The following is a 17,820-nucleotide window of genomic DNA, read 5'->3' as shown; positions in this document are numbered from 1 at the left end:
GTGTTATTAGTGCATAGTAACCATGCTTAAATATTTAACCCTCACATCAGACATAAGAAAAATCAGTTATATAAGGAGGCTTGTTTTAGCTCTGTGTTTCAGTTCTCATGGCATGGCTTGCAACAAAACCTGTAACTATTCCACAACCAAGCAAAAATAAACACATGACCCAGTGCAAAATGCACATTTAATCTAGACTGGTAGATCTTTACCTGACAAGCCATCTAAAACCCAAGTTCTCTCTCAAAGAAATTTCCCACCTCCTTTAAGTCTTGTGGTATGAAAGTCCTCAGTATACATAGTTTTCCACAACCATAATTATCTGTATTACTCCCATAAACCAAACAGCTTTTTCCCTGATCAGACTCAGGCTCTGAATACGTCACCTTCTGAGATGCTCAGCCTAGAGAGAGACATCTGAACTACATCTGTGCCTAAACCTAACACACGGTGTTTGTGAGCTCCTTCCCTCCCCACTGTTTGCCTTACTGTACTAATTGTTTCAATTACATCCCCTGTCTTCCTAAGGGAAAGCATTAAATGCAAGTATTTCCTTATAATGTCCAAAGAAAGGAAAAGCAGGACAGAGACAATCCGTTGACTGATTCCAGGGTTTACTGTTCTCACCCACAGGTGATTCAAATCCTCTCTTTGGAGCCCGAAGGGACAGTAGAAGCAACATTTACCGGCCACCTCCTGCAGCTGATGTGGAGAAAATGAAAATCAGCTGCCTGAAGGAGCAAAAAGCATTTGCCCTGATCAGAGAAATCCTGGGTATTATCCATATGTTGATTATCTTGTTTTATTCAGTTGTACTCATCAATATTTTTACATCACACTGTTCTCTTGGGTGAAAAAGTTTTAGCTTATCTTTAGCTTCCTGCGCGCCATTCCGCTGCAGAACCAGGCTGTTCGGGGGCAGCTGGAGCTGAACGGAGGTGGGAAATGTCAGTTGGCTGAAGTGTGGTTAGGGCTTGATTTTGTGGTAAAGAAACACATTAGAGACCCATGAGAGGTTGAAGAAAAGTTAGGAAGGGTAGGAGGAGGTCAACAGTTAAATGAAGTTGATACCAAAAGAGCAGCTGGAGGCCATCTTTGGATGCCATCTTTCTAAAAGCAGATAGTATTTATAGGTAATTATTTATACCCTAGTTTTATTTCTTCCAAAAACTATGGAAAAAATTACCTCAACTTCAATTGGAATAAAATTACCTCAACTTCAATTGGAACAAAGTTGGACTCCTCATTTTATTTAGAGCTGTCATTACTACTGGTGTTCTGCCAGCCTTCCCACTTATTGCTCGACCATCTCGTACTCCAAATGTGACAGGCTTAAACTGCAGCTCGTTGAAGTAGCTCGTGTAAATTCATTAGCACTGGTCAGTCAGAGTCTAGCAAAGCATCTCCTTAACCTAATAAGTGACAACAGCAGTAAGCATTCATGCAGTCTATTTTGAACAGCAGCGTTAATTCTGAGCTCACACGTGCTGTCTCTTCTTGGTTTTTTTCCAGCCTATCTGGGGTTTTTATGGATGCTGTTACTGGTTGCCTATGGGCAGAGAGATCCCAATTCCTACTACTTAAACAAACACATTGAAAACAGCTTTACAGATGGATTCCACGATGTCTACAGTTATCAGGACTTTTTCACATGGGCAAACACTACCTTAGTCAAAAATCTTTATGGATCCTATAAAGGTGCAGAGTCATGTTGTTTCACTTCAGCTTGCCAGATTCTGAAACATTATCTTTTCTACATCTCCCTAACTTGCACATGCATATCTGACTGGAGAAAGAGACCGTGAGTGCATAAGGCTAGTGGGGATTCTTATAATGTGAATACTAGTGGATAATTAAAACCCCACGGCCTGACCCCAAGTTTTATGTATACTAATATATTCCTTCTCTTTAATATAAACCCGAAGTTCTGCACTGTAATTTTACATTTTTCACATTTTACATTACTTATTCCAGATATTCAGATAAATGCCTCAGTTTTACACGAGTTTCTTTCCATAATTCAAAAAAGGAATGGCAGATAGGTGGCACTATTAAGTTTTTCCTCAGCAGAGCTCTATTTGCACCACAACTTGGGTCAATGTGAAGCTATTTGCAACACCACCATGTTTCTATCTAGCCATATCCAGTAATTAATAGGACCCATTTTCCAGCTCACATTTAAGAGTAAATATTGAAATAAATTAGCAGAGCTGTTCACTGGACATGACAGGCACTCACCAACTGTGGCCAAGTGAACACAATATACAGCTACTGTGCTGTGTGACTCTCAGCAAGTCCCTTTTCTCCTCCAGGTCTCAGTTTCCTTCTGTATAAAATACAGATAGATAATGATACTGAACTCTATTATCTATGCATGTTATCTAACAACTCAGTTCAAATCAACACTAGGGCTTAATTTTCAGTACTATTTTGCCTACACTGTTTTTAGAAAAGAATTTATAGCAAAATATTAATGCATCAGCGAATCATAAATTAGATGAAGAAATATTATTAGTAGATCTGTCATATCGCCAGTGCTGCTCTTTTCCATCTCCCGTTTAGGATTCATCACAGATGGCAATTCCAAGCTGGTGGGTAGTGCTCGGATTCGCCAAGTACGAGTGAAAGGAGACACTTGCCCTATTTCTCCCAAACTGCAGCGTGTGATGCAGGAATGCCATGCTCCATATTCCCTACAAACAGAGGACACAGCAGATTATGGAGAGCACTGGAATTCTTCAGTCTCTGATAACTCCTCTGACTTGAGCTCAGCGTGGCAGTATCAGAGTCAGTCCCAACTGAGAGGGCAGCCCAGTTGGGGCAAACTTGCGATCTACGGAGGTGGGGGATACGTCATTCACCTGGGAACTGATCCGAAGAATGCCTCCAGGTACCACCTGTATGCTTGTAAATCATTAGTGTGTCTGCTGTAGCATCAGTCATGCTCTTTCCTCTACTCTGTTTCAGATTCATTTCAGACGGCATCCCGAGTTTTCCTGCTGTGCATTGTGCTGAATATTGTAGATATTACTGTCCCGCCATCATTGTAGTTTATGTCCCTATCATCTTGCTCTGTGTTAGGTAACAACCAGTATCCAAAATTAGAACCTTTTGCTCCTAACTTACATGCATGGATTCCAGATTTACACAGCTGCAGAAACACATGTTGAAAAACTAGTAAAACAATCCTCTCAAAGTAGTATTAATCCAGTCCTGGATCTAGTCCAGCCTTTAACTTCTAAAATACTGAATATTTCTAAGGGGACGTCAACAGTTGTGACAAAATAATTTAGCCTAAATCTTGTTATGTTAATCTTATATTATCTTGTTACTATGCCTGAACAATGATATGTTTGCCTCTTTTCGTATCATAGTAAGATCTATGAAGCTTCTTTATCTCTCTTTAGTGTTTATACTCCCCAGATCCTTGCAGACAATTTTGTATCTACCTTAAAAGAGAATTAGTGAAATTGTACTGGAAGTAATCTGTGTGTGAACATGAACAGTAACAGGGAATACTTTTTAAAGTGAAATAACAGAAAATGAAGCCTTGAAAACACAGGGCAGATAAGGGACCTGAGATAAATAAGCAGGAAACAGCATCCCACTGGCGTGGAGATCCAAACTTACAGATAACTTCTATGTTGCTAGAGACACCCGTATTTGAGGTAAATGATCAGATACCTGAGGCATCTCAGGTTTAGCACTGACCCATATCTGGTACCTGCTTCTCCAGAGGAGCCAAAAATAAATTAACCACCTAGACTAATAGTACAAATATCCCCTATCTCCAGACTTGACAGACCAGATGCCCTCTTGAACATCTTACCTTTGGTTTACACCTTCTCTATGATCATGTCCAAATGTTCCTACCCTCCATGTGATGCTGTCTCTCTCCCGTATGAGTTAGATCACTGGCTATACGTTTTTTGGCAGAATTCTCCAGTACCTTTTCAACAACGTCTGGCTGGACTCCTTCACAAGAGCGGTGTTTGTTGAATTTACCGTCTACAATGCCAATGTGAATCTGTTCTGCCTTATAAGCCTGATGTTTGAAACCAATGCTCTAGGTAAGAACCTTTTTTAAGTTACACATTTCCGGAGACAGCAAGCAATGCACATACAGAGTGCAGATTTACATGCTGTCAATATTTATCTAGTTCTTTATTCAGTAAACAGCAGTGTTTTAATAAATCTAATAATGATGGAATCGATACAAAATTTATAAACCATTTAGGAAAAATGTAGCATCACAGTAATATAGACTATAATGGAATATCTTATGTTTGTTTATGCTGTGGTCATCTGCTGATAAAGAAAACGTAGTACTGAAACTTAATCTCCAGAATTTACACAACAGGAACAAGAGAAATTGTTTCCTAATAATTTCAGCTAATCAATACAATATTAAGACAAAAAGTACAAAAAACAGTCTGTCTTTTTTGTTCCAGAAGACTTCTAATATATAGTCATGTAATCATACAATACATAACCTGGATACAGCAAAGAAAAGTGAACCTCGATTCTGGTTTGAAGGCCAGCACTCTAAAAGCCATCGACTGCCTGAAATTCCTATTTGAGGAAAATTTCCAAGAGCACTTATAAGGCTACTCACATCATAAAGTCTAAATCTTAGTTTGATAGTTGGATTCAGTCTCACATTGATGTGAATGCAAGTACGAAAGTCTAACTGGTGAATTAAATTGTTTGAATGAACACGGAAAGATGTCATTAATAGAGCACTGAGGCGAACACTGTTTGCTTTTTAGGGGCCTTCTTCACAAGCGCAGAGCTGCAAAGTATCCGGCTTTACCCATACACCAACAGTCTCCACATCTTTGTCATTGCAGCAGAAGTGATTTATTTCCTCTTTATTGTGTACTACATGATAGTACAGGTGAGACCCAATGGCAGGTTTGGCTGACAGCATCACCTTGTGTCTGGTTTTGATTTAATTCACAAAAAGTTTAGGACTGTACTTGATTTCAGTAGTGCTGCTGCTGACTCACACCAATGGCAGATTGAATTAGGTACATATGGGTATTAAATAATACAGATACAGCCAGATTTTATTTGGCTGGAATGCTTCTTTTGAGAATGATAATGAGAAATTAGTGAAAGATGTAGTTTTATTGATGTGCTTTATTGTGGAGGGCATAGCCCTACTCTTTAGAGGGGTATTGTATGATACAGAGTCACAAGACTGAAACAGGAAAACTCTTTTCCCAGGGAAAACAGATGAAGACTCTGAGATGGAGATACTTCCACAGCAAGTGGAATCTCCTGGAGATGGCCATTATACTGATTAGCTGGAGTGCTCTGTCAGTGTTTGTGAAGCGGACAATCCTTGGGACCCGAGACATCAGCTACTACCAGGAACACAAAGAGGAGTAAGTACTAACGCTGGTTGGTGCATCCTTTGTCGGTGCTATTTATGCAGATATTAATCTATTTTTCTTTTCTCCAGACTGAAAAAACACAGTTCCCACATCCTTCTCTTGTATGTCCTGTACCCTGACCCCCAACCACCTCAGTGCCCCTCCACTGGACTCAATGTCCTCCTTGCACTGGGGAGCCCAAAACTGGACTCAGTATTCCAGGTGCAGCCTCGCATCTGCTGAATGAGGGAAGAACAGACACTCCCTTTAACCCGACAGCTACATTCTTGCTAATGCAGCATGCGTATATCATATAGGTATATGTCATGTGCTATATTAGCATCCACAATTTATAAAAGCTTTTGTGGTCACCTCTGTTGTAAACAAAATTGTAAGTGCAAGAAGTGTGCTCCCTTTATAAAGGGTAAATGTAAGTATGACCGCGCTTTTTTTCAGCTAACATTGACTTGACTTGTCTCAGTCACAGATCACAGCTCTCGCCTCCAATCTTTCACTGCATGCCTTACAGCACCTTCTCACACAACCTGTTGGAAAACAGCTAATCCTGGCATTGGGTTAGTGCATCCCACTGGCAGCACAGCACCAGTAACCCATTCTCTCAACTACACATGCAGAGAAGAACCTGTCTTACTTTCTAAGGGTCAGAATTTGATAGTAAGTTTGCATTAGCTGCATTTAAACTGTGACTTGCTAAAAATAAGCAGCATTTGGGCTACGGCCTAGACCCTCTCTCGGCTCTAGCTAACACTGATAAAAAAACTCTGCCATGGACAACGGAGGTTTTTGTGTGCATACGGCAGGAAGAACAGGCAGGAACGTTCAAGCCAGAACTCAAGTTAGCTGTCCACTGAAAACAAGGACAGAGTGACTGGCTTTTCCAACATACTCATTTATGCACTTCAAAGCCTTCTGTGTGCACGCTCTACTACATCTTTTCTTTTTTTCCAACAGCTGTGTAAGCTTTAATGAAACAGCAAGAGCTGATGCGGTTCTTGGCTACCTGATTGCGTTCCTAGTGCTTCTCTCCACCGTGAAACTGTGGCACCTCCTGAGGCTCAACCCTAAACTAAACATGATCACTTCAACCCTAAGGAGGGCATGGGGTGATATCTCTGGATTCATCACTGTGATTGCCATCATGTTCCTCGCCTATTCCATTGCGGTGAGTACTACTGTGGTTTCTGTTGTCTTCAGTCTGCATCCAGGTATTGTCAGGTTAAATGAATTATTTCTGAAATGTCAAACTGAATAAAGCTCTTTATCTAAATCTTAGGTTAGCAGCTTGGAGCCCAGTGCTTCAGTATAAGTGAAAGAATAGTTAAAATATCCACTTGTCTGTTCTTGGCAAACTGAAATTTAGTTCAAAAGTCAAACACTGAGATGAAATAATGGATTGTCTGTGTGTAATAGGTGTGACAAAGAACAAAGTACAGGAAAAATCATCTTCTGGATAAAGCATAAATTGGAGAAAGTGCAGCAAGTGCCATTTTCTGTTTGGCTAGATTTAAGTAAGAAATAATTATTTTTCTGCCTATTATAGGAATATTTATTATGCAAATTTAACCATTTTCATTCTAATGGAATTAAAGAATTATTAGACTGCAGCTATTTATGTATATTTACCGTTTTAGCTGAAATGTTTTGTGCAAGTCTTCTGGCAGAGTGATGTGGGAAATTCATCACATCTCAATTGCAAAATCACCGAAAAAGTGGAAACCGTCTCAGCCAAATCCAAACTGTCCTCTGCAGTGCAGTCCTGTGGCAAATGGGACCTGCTGCAGTCTCACATTGATTTCACGTTCCTCACCTCTCCCTCTAGCACTGGCACTCTAGCAACCAAGTGGCTTTAGGCACTGGCTGGCGTGGCCACAAACTTAACAGGTAAAATCAGTGATCAGATCAGTTCCGTGACCCAGCCTGTTGTCACATCATGCGAGTGACAGAGCCATGAAAGAAAGAGGCAGAGGGATAGAGAAAAAGGTGAGACTGCACCAGACCCCGTTTCAATCAGACACATTAGGCCCACAAGACCTAAACGGAGAAAACAGCATCTTGGTTACTGAGGGTAAACAAGGAGGTTGCCTGTTTGGAAGGATCTGTGCACCAAAAGGCAAGTGTTTGTGACTATGATTAACTCGGTCAATTCTGTAAGGATAAATCTGCTACTTAGAGGTGGGCTAAATTACTTTCCCGATTTTGTCATGTTTTTGCAGACTTTTTACATTATCTAGTGGCAAGCTGAGCAAGTATAAGACTTTCTCATACCTAGGATAAAAGGTCTTACAGATAAACACATTCACAAAGTGTGAATCCAGTTCTTAGCTCTAGCTTAGTTTTATTTTATGACCTTGCCTGGTGATTCCTCTGCTTGTAAACCAAAAAACCTCAAACCACCAAAAAAGCTTCATGGCTCTGATGACAAGCTAGCAGGGCTTTCTCAGAATACAGCAGTCATCAGCTGACTTTGCGGCAAGGGCTCTGATCCTGACACAAGATATCCCTTCTTTCCTCTGCAGACAAACCTGATATTTGGCTGGAAGCTCTACTCGTACAAAACTCTCTTTGATTCAGCAGAGACCATGGTCAGTCTTCAGCTGGGAATCTTCAACTATGAGGAGGTACCATCTCTGATTTTGAGAAGTTTATCACTGTGTAATTCGCATCTCAGCTATCAAATATGCTTTGAATCAGCAAATAGAAAGACTTCTAATTTCTGCTAGACAATCTGATTTTGCAAGCTCCACAGTGCTTCCTAAAGCAGACACCTTTTGTCATCAAGACAAGAAAGACACCAAGTGAAATATATCTCACATCCCATTTTGACCATCAGTAGGATTACAATGAAACTTTCATTGAGAAAGATGCTCACATTTTAACTAGATGTTACTCACTGATTACAGAGTTTTGAGCAATTTCCTTAGAAAGCTACAGACAGAAATGTGGTGCCCCACATTTGTTCTGAACACACATGCATGTATAATATATGTAGCTATATTTATTAGCCATAGGTATTTTCCAAGGCAAACTCCTTATTGTGTCTTAACTGCTTGTATGTATGTTGTTTTTTCTTTTTTTCAATCAAAATATGATGTCTTACCTTATTAATACTACAGGTCTTGGACTACAATCCAATTTTAGGCTCCTTCTTAATTGGATCCTGCATAATTCTCATGACATTCGTGGTACTGAATCTGTTCATTTCGGTGATTCTAGTTGCTTTTAGCGAGGAGCAGAAGCACTACCAGGTGTGTTCATCTAAGCTCTCCTGCCTCTTTCAACATTTATTGTGCAGTGTTTACTCATGATTTTGGTATTCCACCACTGGATGAAACCCATATAAGCTCAGTCCAACTCTTAAGAAGTTAACATCTACTCATAAAGCACACTTCAGATTTTCCAGATTTATGCTGTCCATTCCTGTTCAGACAAGTCCTTGTTGAGATTTAGCACAAGATCTGATTTGTAGCCTTCTGTTCACATACTAAATCCAGCAATAAAAGTCTTAGACTTGTGTCCCAGCTCCATTGAAATCAGTGCCAAAACTGCTACTAAAGCCCACAAGGACTTTACAGCTCCTTTTAAAAAAGTCACTGCGAGTGCCTGACCCATTCGAGCTATTGATAGCATAGTGCAAAATCCAGCTTAGTATTCTGGTACTGTCCAAAATTCCTCTATGTTTTAAATACAGTCATGGGAGATGAAAACAAAGGATATGGTCAATAGCAAACAAGATATATTTAGTTTTTCTCATTGACTCGATCTAGAAATGGGGGAGGTGGCTCATAGTATAGACCACTGGTTGTGGCAAGGGGACTCCAGGCTCCTGTAGCAAGATTTCCATGGGCTTTGACAGAGTCAAAACTTCTGTAACATCCATGCTCATCTGGGACTTTTGTCTTGATAAATACCTTGGCATGATGTTTTGCTTTGGTAGTTACTTGTGCTTTGCTTAAAGTTGGCTTATTTCACCTCAAGAAGAGATTTTCTCTTGTGACTTTCTCTGGCTTCGGCAGAGCCTGTACCCACTTCTGGTCGGTGCATCCGTAACTTCTTGTTGTTATTTCAGGCTTCAGAAGAAGAGGAGATCGTTGATCTAATGCTAACGAAAATTTTCAGTTTCTTGGGGATTAAATGCAAGAAGGAAGAGAAGCCAGTCACTAACGATCAACTGAAACAGCCTGTCAGCAATTAAATGACAACCACCATGAAAAGTCGCTTTGTTTGCAGATGAAATATTTACTTTTTAACGATCGGCTGCAGCATCTAGACTTAGGTTTCCATGGCTTCTTGCTTAAAAGCTGTGGCATTCGACGAATTGTTGCTGCCTGATGTTATTATGGAGTATTAGCAAACAAATAATGCTAAATCTCAGATAAAGCGTCCCACGTGCACTTCCTGTAGACTTAGCATCTGTATTTAATAAACACTGAGCGTTTGTTGCACCGTTTGGTAATAAAAAAAAAAAAAAAAAGCTGTTTTCTGCTAAGCGACCGCCACGGAAAGATGGCGACCCCCTCGGCCCGCCCTCCCCCGCCCCGGGCACGGCGGCTGCCGGGGGGGGCACGAACCAGCCCCGCTCCCCGCGGCCGGCCGGCTCCTCAGAAGCCGCTAATCCCTGTCAGAGCGCCCGCTGAGGGGACCCCGCCCGCCCCGCGCGCCAACGGCCGCCGCTAACGGCCGCCGCCAACGGCCGCCCCTGACGACGCCCCCGCCAGGCGGGAGGTCCGCACGGCGCCGCCCCCGGGCAAAGATGGCGTGGCGAGCGCTGCGGCGGGTCGGGCCGGCCCTGGCGCCGCGCTGCCCGCGCCTCTCGCCGCCGCTGCGGGTGCCCGCGGCCCGGAGGTTGGTCACCAGCTCGCTGGTGCTGTCCGGTGAGTGGCGGCGGGAGGGAGAGCGGCCCGGTTCTGCGAGGAGCCGCGGCTCCCTCTGCGTCAGGGCTCCCGGGAGGGGGCGGTGGGTGGGTGGGCGGGCTGTGGGGGATGTCGCCGCCGGGGGAGCGGTGGCGGCCGGGCCGCGGAGGGCCGAGGTGACCCGCTCGGGTTGAGCTGCCCGCTCCCGGGGCGCAGCGGTCCCCGCCCGGGTACCTGCCCTGTGTTTCGGCTGCCCGTGCGGCCGGGAAGGGCACGGCCCGGGGGACGGGGATGCTGCGGCCTCCCCGAGCCGGGGCCCCTCCAGCCGCTTTGCGGGGGTTTCCACATGGGGTGGGGGCAAAGCCTCGCAGGATGGCCGAGGCCTCTGCAAGGGCTCAGGGCTGCAGGGGACGGGCAGCGCGGGTTCCACCTGCCCCTTCTGGAGCTGACACTCCCCTGAGGAGCCGGGTCACCTCCCTGCCTTGGCAGAAAACTTTTCAACCTCCCGTCCACGCCGCAGTTTTCCAGCAAAGTGGCCCCTTCCCCTTCTTGGCCCCAGCTGCGGGCGTCGCTGAGCGGGCCAAGCGTGGACAAAACAAACTTGACAAATAAAGAGCGGTTCGCTTTTCCTCGGCTCGTCGCTCTGGAGCAGCTTTTTGGCAGCTCTGAGGAGCATCAGCAGCAGAGCCGGGTGGGCCGGAGGGCAGGTCTGCGGCAGCTCCAGCAGTGAGATGGGGCTGCCGGGAAACCTCAGCCAGCTTTTCAGGGTTTTGGGGCTGTTTGGGCTAAAGGAGCGTGGGTTGGTCTCACCAGCCCCTGCGCAGTGCAGCTGCGGGAGTGTTGAGGCAGGAGGTGGGTTTGCACATCGGTGCTTGGTGTGGTTTTGCACTTAAGGTAGTTAATTCTGCAAGTATCTGCTGCTGTCACAGGTCTCTTTGAATGAAAGTTAGCTACAGAAGTCTGAAAAACAGAATCTGTGGCACTTTACAAGACACAAACGTTGCAAAGGTAGGAGAGAAGAAGAGGAGAATATGCCATAAAAGTAATGACTGTCACTACAAAGAGGTCATAAATTTCCTTCCAGATAATCTTTTAACCTCTCTGTTTAACTGCCTTCTGCTACAAATGAATGAAACAACATTTATTAGTTATTATTTGCAAATTGGGTCAAGATCTAAGCTTTTTTTACTAATTGTTTAATATACCCTTTGTTTTTCTATAGCTATAACTTGAAGGAATAACATAAATTATGCTTTTGTTTTAGGCAGAGAGGAAAAGTTTTGTATGCCTCTTTGTGGGGGTGTGAGTTTTCCTTCACGCTTCAGGTATATATTTATGAAATATTTAATAGAGGCAGGCTAAACTAAATGAAGGGCTGAATTCAGAATGTGCTAGTTAAGCTAAAACCAGTGTCATGGTGAAATGAATGAAGCCAGAGCAAATTTAGCTGCTCTGAAAAAGAATTCTCACAGAAGAGATTTGGTGTGCTTTGACGTTTAAATTCATTAAATTTGATTTATTTAATGGGCTGATGACATAAGCTCAAAGTTCAAATTTTGAGATTACTCATTAACTCTTTTTAATTTGACCTTTCCTTTATTTGCAGTGTTTTTTGTTACAGGGTTAGAATTTTTCATTTTTCACTTTTTAAAGAAATTTTTGCTATGAGAAGCTGATGGGCTCTTCCAGCTGTTGAGAACACTTTACTGCTGTGGTCAAAACTGATCATGGAAGTCTTCTGGTTTTATCTTTTTTTTTTTTTCAGCTTGGGTTTGAGATTTTGTGTCATTCTCTGTTCTTATGGTTCATTACTCATTTCTAATGGAATTCCTATTACCCATGTGTTTAATGTCTTGACCTAAAATGATCTAAGACATTTGATTTATCCTGTTCATTAGAACGTGTCCCGGTAGATTTATGTAGGTATAAATAATACTAGCTACAAGTCTCGGGGAGGGGGGCTGGTTTGAGTGATATTTCATGGAAAAATACTTCATATTTGCATTTTACTCAATTTTTTTTTGGTGCACTGTACTTACAAAAACATATCTTGCTCTCCTGAGGTCTATAAAACTCAGGCCATCTTCAAAGACAAACCATTTTACCTGAGACTTGCTTCTCTTACACGTGTTCAGACATAAATAAGAGGATCACTACAGTTGAAACAGCTTAAAATATGACTGACTTTGGGTGGAAAGATTTTAGAAGGTCTGCAGTGAGAACTTCTGTTTTCCTTCATGTACAAATTTAGAAAATATACACGGATTTGCAGAGGTGTAGTTTCTCCAGCGGGTATAAGGAGTCCAGCCTAAAGGAGAATTTTGAACTCCAAAAGAGGGTCAAGCTGCCCTCCCCTGGCACTAACCACACAGGGAGCTCTCTTTGAATTGTCTTCTCCAGCTGCTGGAACATCCCTTGCCTGACTGGATAGGTGCCTCAAGTGAAAAGTTAAAATTAAAAAAAAAAATAAAAGGAAGAAAGTATCTATGGGGAAACTATGGAAGTGAGAAAACAGACAAAGCAGGCTGAAAATTCGCAGAGTAAGAAAAGTTCCAGGTAAAAAGTTAGCAAGAAAAGTGTCACCTGTTTCAATTACTGCTTTTAAAGTTTCTCCATGTGACTTTATAAAAAGAATTGCTTGTAAGAAAAGCTGGTACAAGCTGCCTTGAATCTTAGAGATCTAAAATATATATACGATTATAGATAGCTGTGAAAAGGCTTAACAGGGTCTCGAGTATGCTTATTTTCAAAGTGTACAGAATAACCGCTGTGTTCTCACAGTAACAGTGTGAATAGGGAGCAAATTCTCTTCAGTAACACTTGCCTATATGAGTTGCATTATTAATTTGCCGTGTATTAATTTGCCTTAATTTTACATAGATCGGTGACAACATTACACAGGGAGAAACAGACTCTATAGGAAACACGGGGGAGGGAAGGGAAGGGAACGGGCCGCTTTTGCTGGCTGGGTTGCAACTTTTTTATTTCAACTGCTGGTTCTATTCAAGTACTTTGAATGAGATGCTGTAATGCTGACGCGGTTTCTAACGAGTCATTAACACTGGCCTTCCCAGGAATAATAAAGTGGTTGTCAGAAACAGTAAATATTCTTGAAAAGCTGCTATGCTGTCATAGAAATGCATAATGATGAGTAAAGTACACATATATGCTTTAGTTTTATATTTTTGTTTGAAGTAGAACTATTCCTTTTGCTCCTGTACTTTATCAATCTCTAGATGATCACACAGAATTAATAATACTCTGAGCAGAACAGCTAGTGAGCTTCTAGCCTGTCCTTAACCATGTCACCAGAATAAAATGCTTCTGTAAATTGTATGTGCTGTTTAAAATATTTTCCAAGAAAAACAAATAAAACTAACCTCAGAAAAAAAGACCCCACAGTTTAAGCCTGCAAATGTGTTACTGTATTTAAGTGAGCAACGTGTCACTTATTTCTGAAATATCAAGTTTGTTTCATTTTAGCCCGCAAATTCACAGACAAGCATGAATGGGTATCAGTTGAAAATGGCATTGGAACAGTAGGAATCAGCAATTTTGCACAGGTATTGATCCCTCCCCTCTTACCCAAGTCTGCAATATTTATTTATGCATACCTGGTCTTGTCCTTGCTCTTTGGACAGTCTCTGTTTTTCATTGTTCTAATTACATATTCTATACACCTAGCATGATTTTAGGACTTGGATCTGTCACGTTATTTGTGAAGTGAGTGCTGCTTCACCATTCGGATAAATTCTTAATCACTTCAGATTGAGCCTAGGGAGAGCTGAACTTGATGAGAAACTGAATGGTTCAGCAGAATTTAAAACCTCCTTTATTAGTTCAGTTCTTACAGGCCCAAGGAGTTTGTGGCTGTGTGGAGAGGAGGACATGCACTTTTTAGGCCAGATTTCCCATGAATGTGAATATGGTGCAATCCCTCTGGCCAAAGAACAATTGTGAATAGAAGTACAATACTGCATGTGTTTCTCACTCTAGAATGGGAATTCCTTTGGATTTTTTCTTTTGTTTTGCTCTTGCGCAAGTACTTGATTTGGAATAGTCACAGGCAAATTCAGGATAGAGATTCACTGTGTGTGAAGCTTAAAAAAATATGATGTGCGAAGCTACCAGTGAACTGGAATTAATGTTTCTTAGGACAGGTGGCATTTCCCATAATCTCAATTTTCTGTAAATAACACTAACACTCTATGAAATCCCTGGTCTTTTGTGAGACATTTGTGGGTGAAGGGGCAAAGCCCATTCTGCTCAAGCCGATTCTTATGGTGATAAGGCTCCTTATTAAGTCCGTTAGGACAAACTGTGTGCCAACAGCTCTCTGGTTGTTGCTGCCTCTGGGGAGGAATCACTGTGTTTTCTTTCAAATTGCACTGGAAGTAAATCCTCTGTGCTTTGTAACAAAAAGAGAATTCCCCCAGATCACTGGGAACTTTGTCTTTTAAACCAGTTGTTACTCTAGCTGCTGCTAAGAAGATCAGCAGATGTTATTTCTCATTCTGCCTGAAGAAATCTGTATATAAACCTTGTACTCAGCCTGAGGGTTATTAACACTGTAATAGATAAACTGTAATTTGGTATTTGGGGCATGATAACAAAATAGCTTTTTCGAGTTAAATGTTTAAAAAGTGAAAAATATGCAGTCCTTAATGAGAACTAAATTTAGAGACAGAGATTACTTATATACAGATTCTAGTGTTACAGATCTCTCCTATGTATAGTTTCTTTAATGTATGCTTTGATGCTTTTTGTTTTTCTTTTAAGGAAGCATTAGGAGATGTTGTTTACTGTAGTCTTCCAGAAATTGGGACAAAATTGAGTAAAAATGGTAAGTTTCAGCTCTGATTTCTAATCAAGCAATTATTCTACTCATCCTATTCTCCATTTGCAAAGATGAATTTTATGAAGTGATCTTTATGTTCCTTAATACCATTTTAAATCATCTGGATGCAAAAGACATGCAGGTATTTCTAGAAGAGACAGCTTTAATTTTGAATTCTCACTGTCAGACCATGCATGGTAGCAGGAAAGAGATGCTTATTAAACTGTGAAGACATTTATTTTAAAAAATGAGATATTTGAAATATCTTTTTGTAATAATTTTATCTATGCTCTGTTTTTACAATATTTATGCTTTGATTTGGACTTGCTAGTGTTTAGGCTGGCTTATTTGTAATTCTGCAGTTACATGTTTCGCAAGTTGCATGATGTGAAACATCTGATATCAAGCTCTCATTTTTCTATGAATATGCAGACTCAGTAATTTTTGGGTGTCAACGCATGGTTTTGCTCATTAATGATGTGCAAATTGTCACATTCTAAATAATTCAGTTATGTAATTCTCCATGTTAAAGAAGAGTGACTATTAACAGGTGAAAGGAAAAGCCTATTCCTGTATTTACATGGAGAGCTGTCTGCTAGTATGTGAAGATTGTCATTAGCTTCAGATATGGCAGAAAAAGAATGTAGATTTACTGAGGTAAACTAGCGGGCCTTTCTTTTGCCATCTTTCTTGTGGAATAGGTCTGGATGCAACTGCTTTGGCCAAATCTATTACATTGCATTGAAGGGTGAATGTTCGACAAAAGGTTTTTCTGTTTAGGGCTTTAATTAACCAACTCGTAGTTTCGTTTTATCTGAAGGAATTTCATTTCCATTTAATTCTTCCCTTTTCTACCCATTCTGGCCTTAGTCTAACTCCAAGCTTTCCCAGAGCATGTTGTTCTTGGATCCCTTGTGCTGATGCTCCTCCAGCCCCTGCCTTTTTTGCTCGGGACCGAGACGTGCTCTGCACCGAGACGTGCCCTGCACTGACGTTGCTCCAGGCACCATTTCCATAACTGCCTAAAAAACAGCAGAAAGGGAAGAGCAGCGGGGTGATTCCAGTGAGGCGCTTCTGAATACTAATGTGTGTTTTCCAGTGAGTGCAAGTGTAACACTCAATAGTGTTTCTGAAGAAAAAACTGGCTGTGTGTATTTTGTAAGCAAATTATGTAGAAAAAGGTTTAATTTGTAGATAAAAGGCATATTTAGGTCTCTTGCAGCAAGAGCTGGATGTTGTTCCTTCTAACCCGGTATCATATTGTAGACTGTAGGGCTTTACTCAAAGGATTAGCCACACGAAAGAAGTTTCCATCTCTTCTGTAGTAGCCAGCTAGCTGGTGTTATGCAAGTTCCACAGAATAATTCAGGAGTCTAAGCATCAAATTTAATACTGCTGATCACTGTCATAAAGTTGGTGACTTCAGTATTTTTGACAGTTTTCGTTGCTCAAGATCAAGACACTTTTTCAATGGCTGGCTCATCACCAGAATGTCTGACTAAAACTAAAGCGCTTTGCATTTTCCTCTTAAAAGCCTTCGATCCTGCTCTGTGTTTCAGATGAGTTTGGAGCCTTGGAAAGTGTGAAAGCTGCTAGTGAACTCTACTCGCCTCTCTCAGGAGAGGTGACTGACGTTAACGCTGCCCTCGCAGATAATCCAGGGCTCGTCAATAAATCTTGTTATCAAGATGGTAAGATGTCATTTTTATCTTTCAATAATGAATACCACCTGAATTCTTGCTATCACACATGGCTCTGCAATTCGTAGTTCTTTTGGTTTAATGGTATAGAGGCATAAATTGAATATCGTTCAAGCTGAATAAAATGTAACATGAAAGTATTATTGTAGTTCTGTCTTTGCTGACAACTGCTTTACAGTGTGTTTGTTTCAGACATAGATCGTATTTGAATTTAAATCTGTTTCTCTTTCTTGCTCTTGTAAAGCTCGTGACACTGAGAGGTCAGGCTCTTTTACTCTTTGTAGACAGCGTCTCCTTAATGTCACTGTCAGAGACAGTACTAAATTATAATAGATAGCTGGTCTGATGCAAAATGCCATTTCTTACAACAGGTTGGTTGGTTGTTCATTTTCTTGAAGTATTGAAACGTTTTGCCTACACAAGAAGTCCTGTTGAATCAACCAGGGCTTTGTGCCTACCGGGAGTACTTTCCTAAGGCAATAACATCAATGAATCTTTCTTGAAAGATATCAGGAACTGTTTTTAATTTCCTAACTACAGGTTGGCTTATCAAGATGACTGTGGAAAACCCTGCTGACCTTGATGAACTGATGAGTGAAGATGCCTATGAGAAATACATAAAATCCATTGAGGACTGAGCTGGAATAATGAAATAAATCCATATAAAATATTTCAGTGTAGTTTGTCATCAATCAGTGGAGAATATCCCGTTTTGGCAACCTGAAAAATACCACTCATGATTGCATATACGGACCATAATAATTGCAGTAATAACAATGTTTAACATCTGCATACCTGCGAGGGTTTTTTATTCTAGATTAACTGATTTATTTAACTTCAGGATGTTATCGATGATATTTAGGAAACTTTTTTTTTTTGCTAAAATATATACTTCCCAAGATTCATTTGACCATCAAATTTAGTAACAGCCTTAGTATGGTAATTCTGTTGTAGGCACATGACTGTTCTTGTAACCTGGACTACGGCTTTCCCTGAAATACTTTTCTGTTGCTCCCAAGATATTGAAAAGCAGT

General features: G+C 41.2%; 2 protein-coding genes across 2 annotated transcripts in view; both read left to right on the top strand.

Annotated features, from left to right (window-relative positions):
• Window positions 1-9,835, top strand: part of LOC135991950 (polycystin-1-like protein 2) — a 39,077-nt gene extending 29,242 nt beyond the window's left edge. The window contains exons 34-43 of the mRNA XM_065640825.1: window positions 634-774; window positions 1,513-1,698; window positions 2,563-2,890; window positions 3,937-4,070; window positions 4,770-4,897; window positions 5,230-5,390; window positions 6,351-6,561; window positions 7,916-8,017; window positions 8,513-8,644; window positions 9,466-9,835. Of these exons, the coding sequence (XP_065496897.1) occupies window positions 634-774; window positions 1,513-1,698; window positions 2,563-2,890; window positions 3,937-4,070; window positions 4,770-4,897; window positions 5,230-5,390; window positions 6,351-6,561; window positions 7,916-8,017; window positions 8,513-8,644; window positions 9,466-9,591 (1,649 nt within the window). The 3' untranslated portion in view covers window positions 9,592-9,835. The remainder of the gene's footprint in view (window positions 1-633; window positions 775-1,512; window positions 1,699-2,562; window positions 2,891-3,936; window positions 4,071-4,769; window positions 4,898-5,229; window positions 5,391-6,350; window positions 6,562-7,915; window positions 8,018-8,512; window positions 8,645-9,465) is intronic.
• Window positions 9,836-10,145: 310 nt separating this feature from the next.
• GCSH (glycine cleavage system protein H) lies at window positions 10,146-17,456 on the top strand. The gene is made up of 5 exons (XM_065641064.1): window positions 10,146-10,270; window positions 13,733-13,812; window positions 15,029-15,092; window positions 16,646-16,777; window positions 17,327-17,456. Exons 1-5 carry the CDS (start codon window positions 10,150-10,152, stop codon window positions 17,422-17,424), a joined length of 495 nt encoding a protein of 164 aa, XP_065497136.1. The 5' UTR covers window positions 10,146-10,149; the 3' UTR covers window positions 17,425-17,456.
• Window positions 17,457-17,820: the final 364 nt, after the last annotated feature.

Source organism: Caloenas nicobarica, chromosome 9 (assembly GCF_036013445.1).
Source record: "Caloenas nicobarica isolate bCalNic1 chromosome 9, bCalNic1.hap1, whole genome shotgun sequence".
NCBI lineage: Eukaryota > Metazoa > Chordata > Aves > Columbiformes > Columbidae > Caloenas > Caloenas nicobarica.
This window is presented reverse-complemented; position numbering and strand designations above follow the sequence as displayed.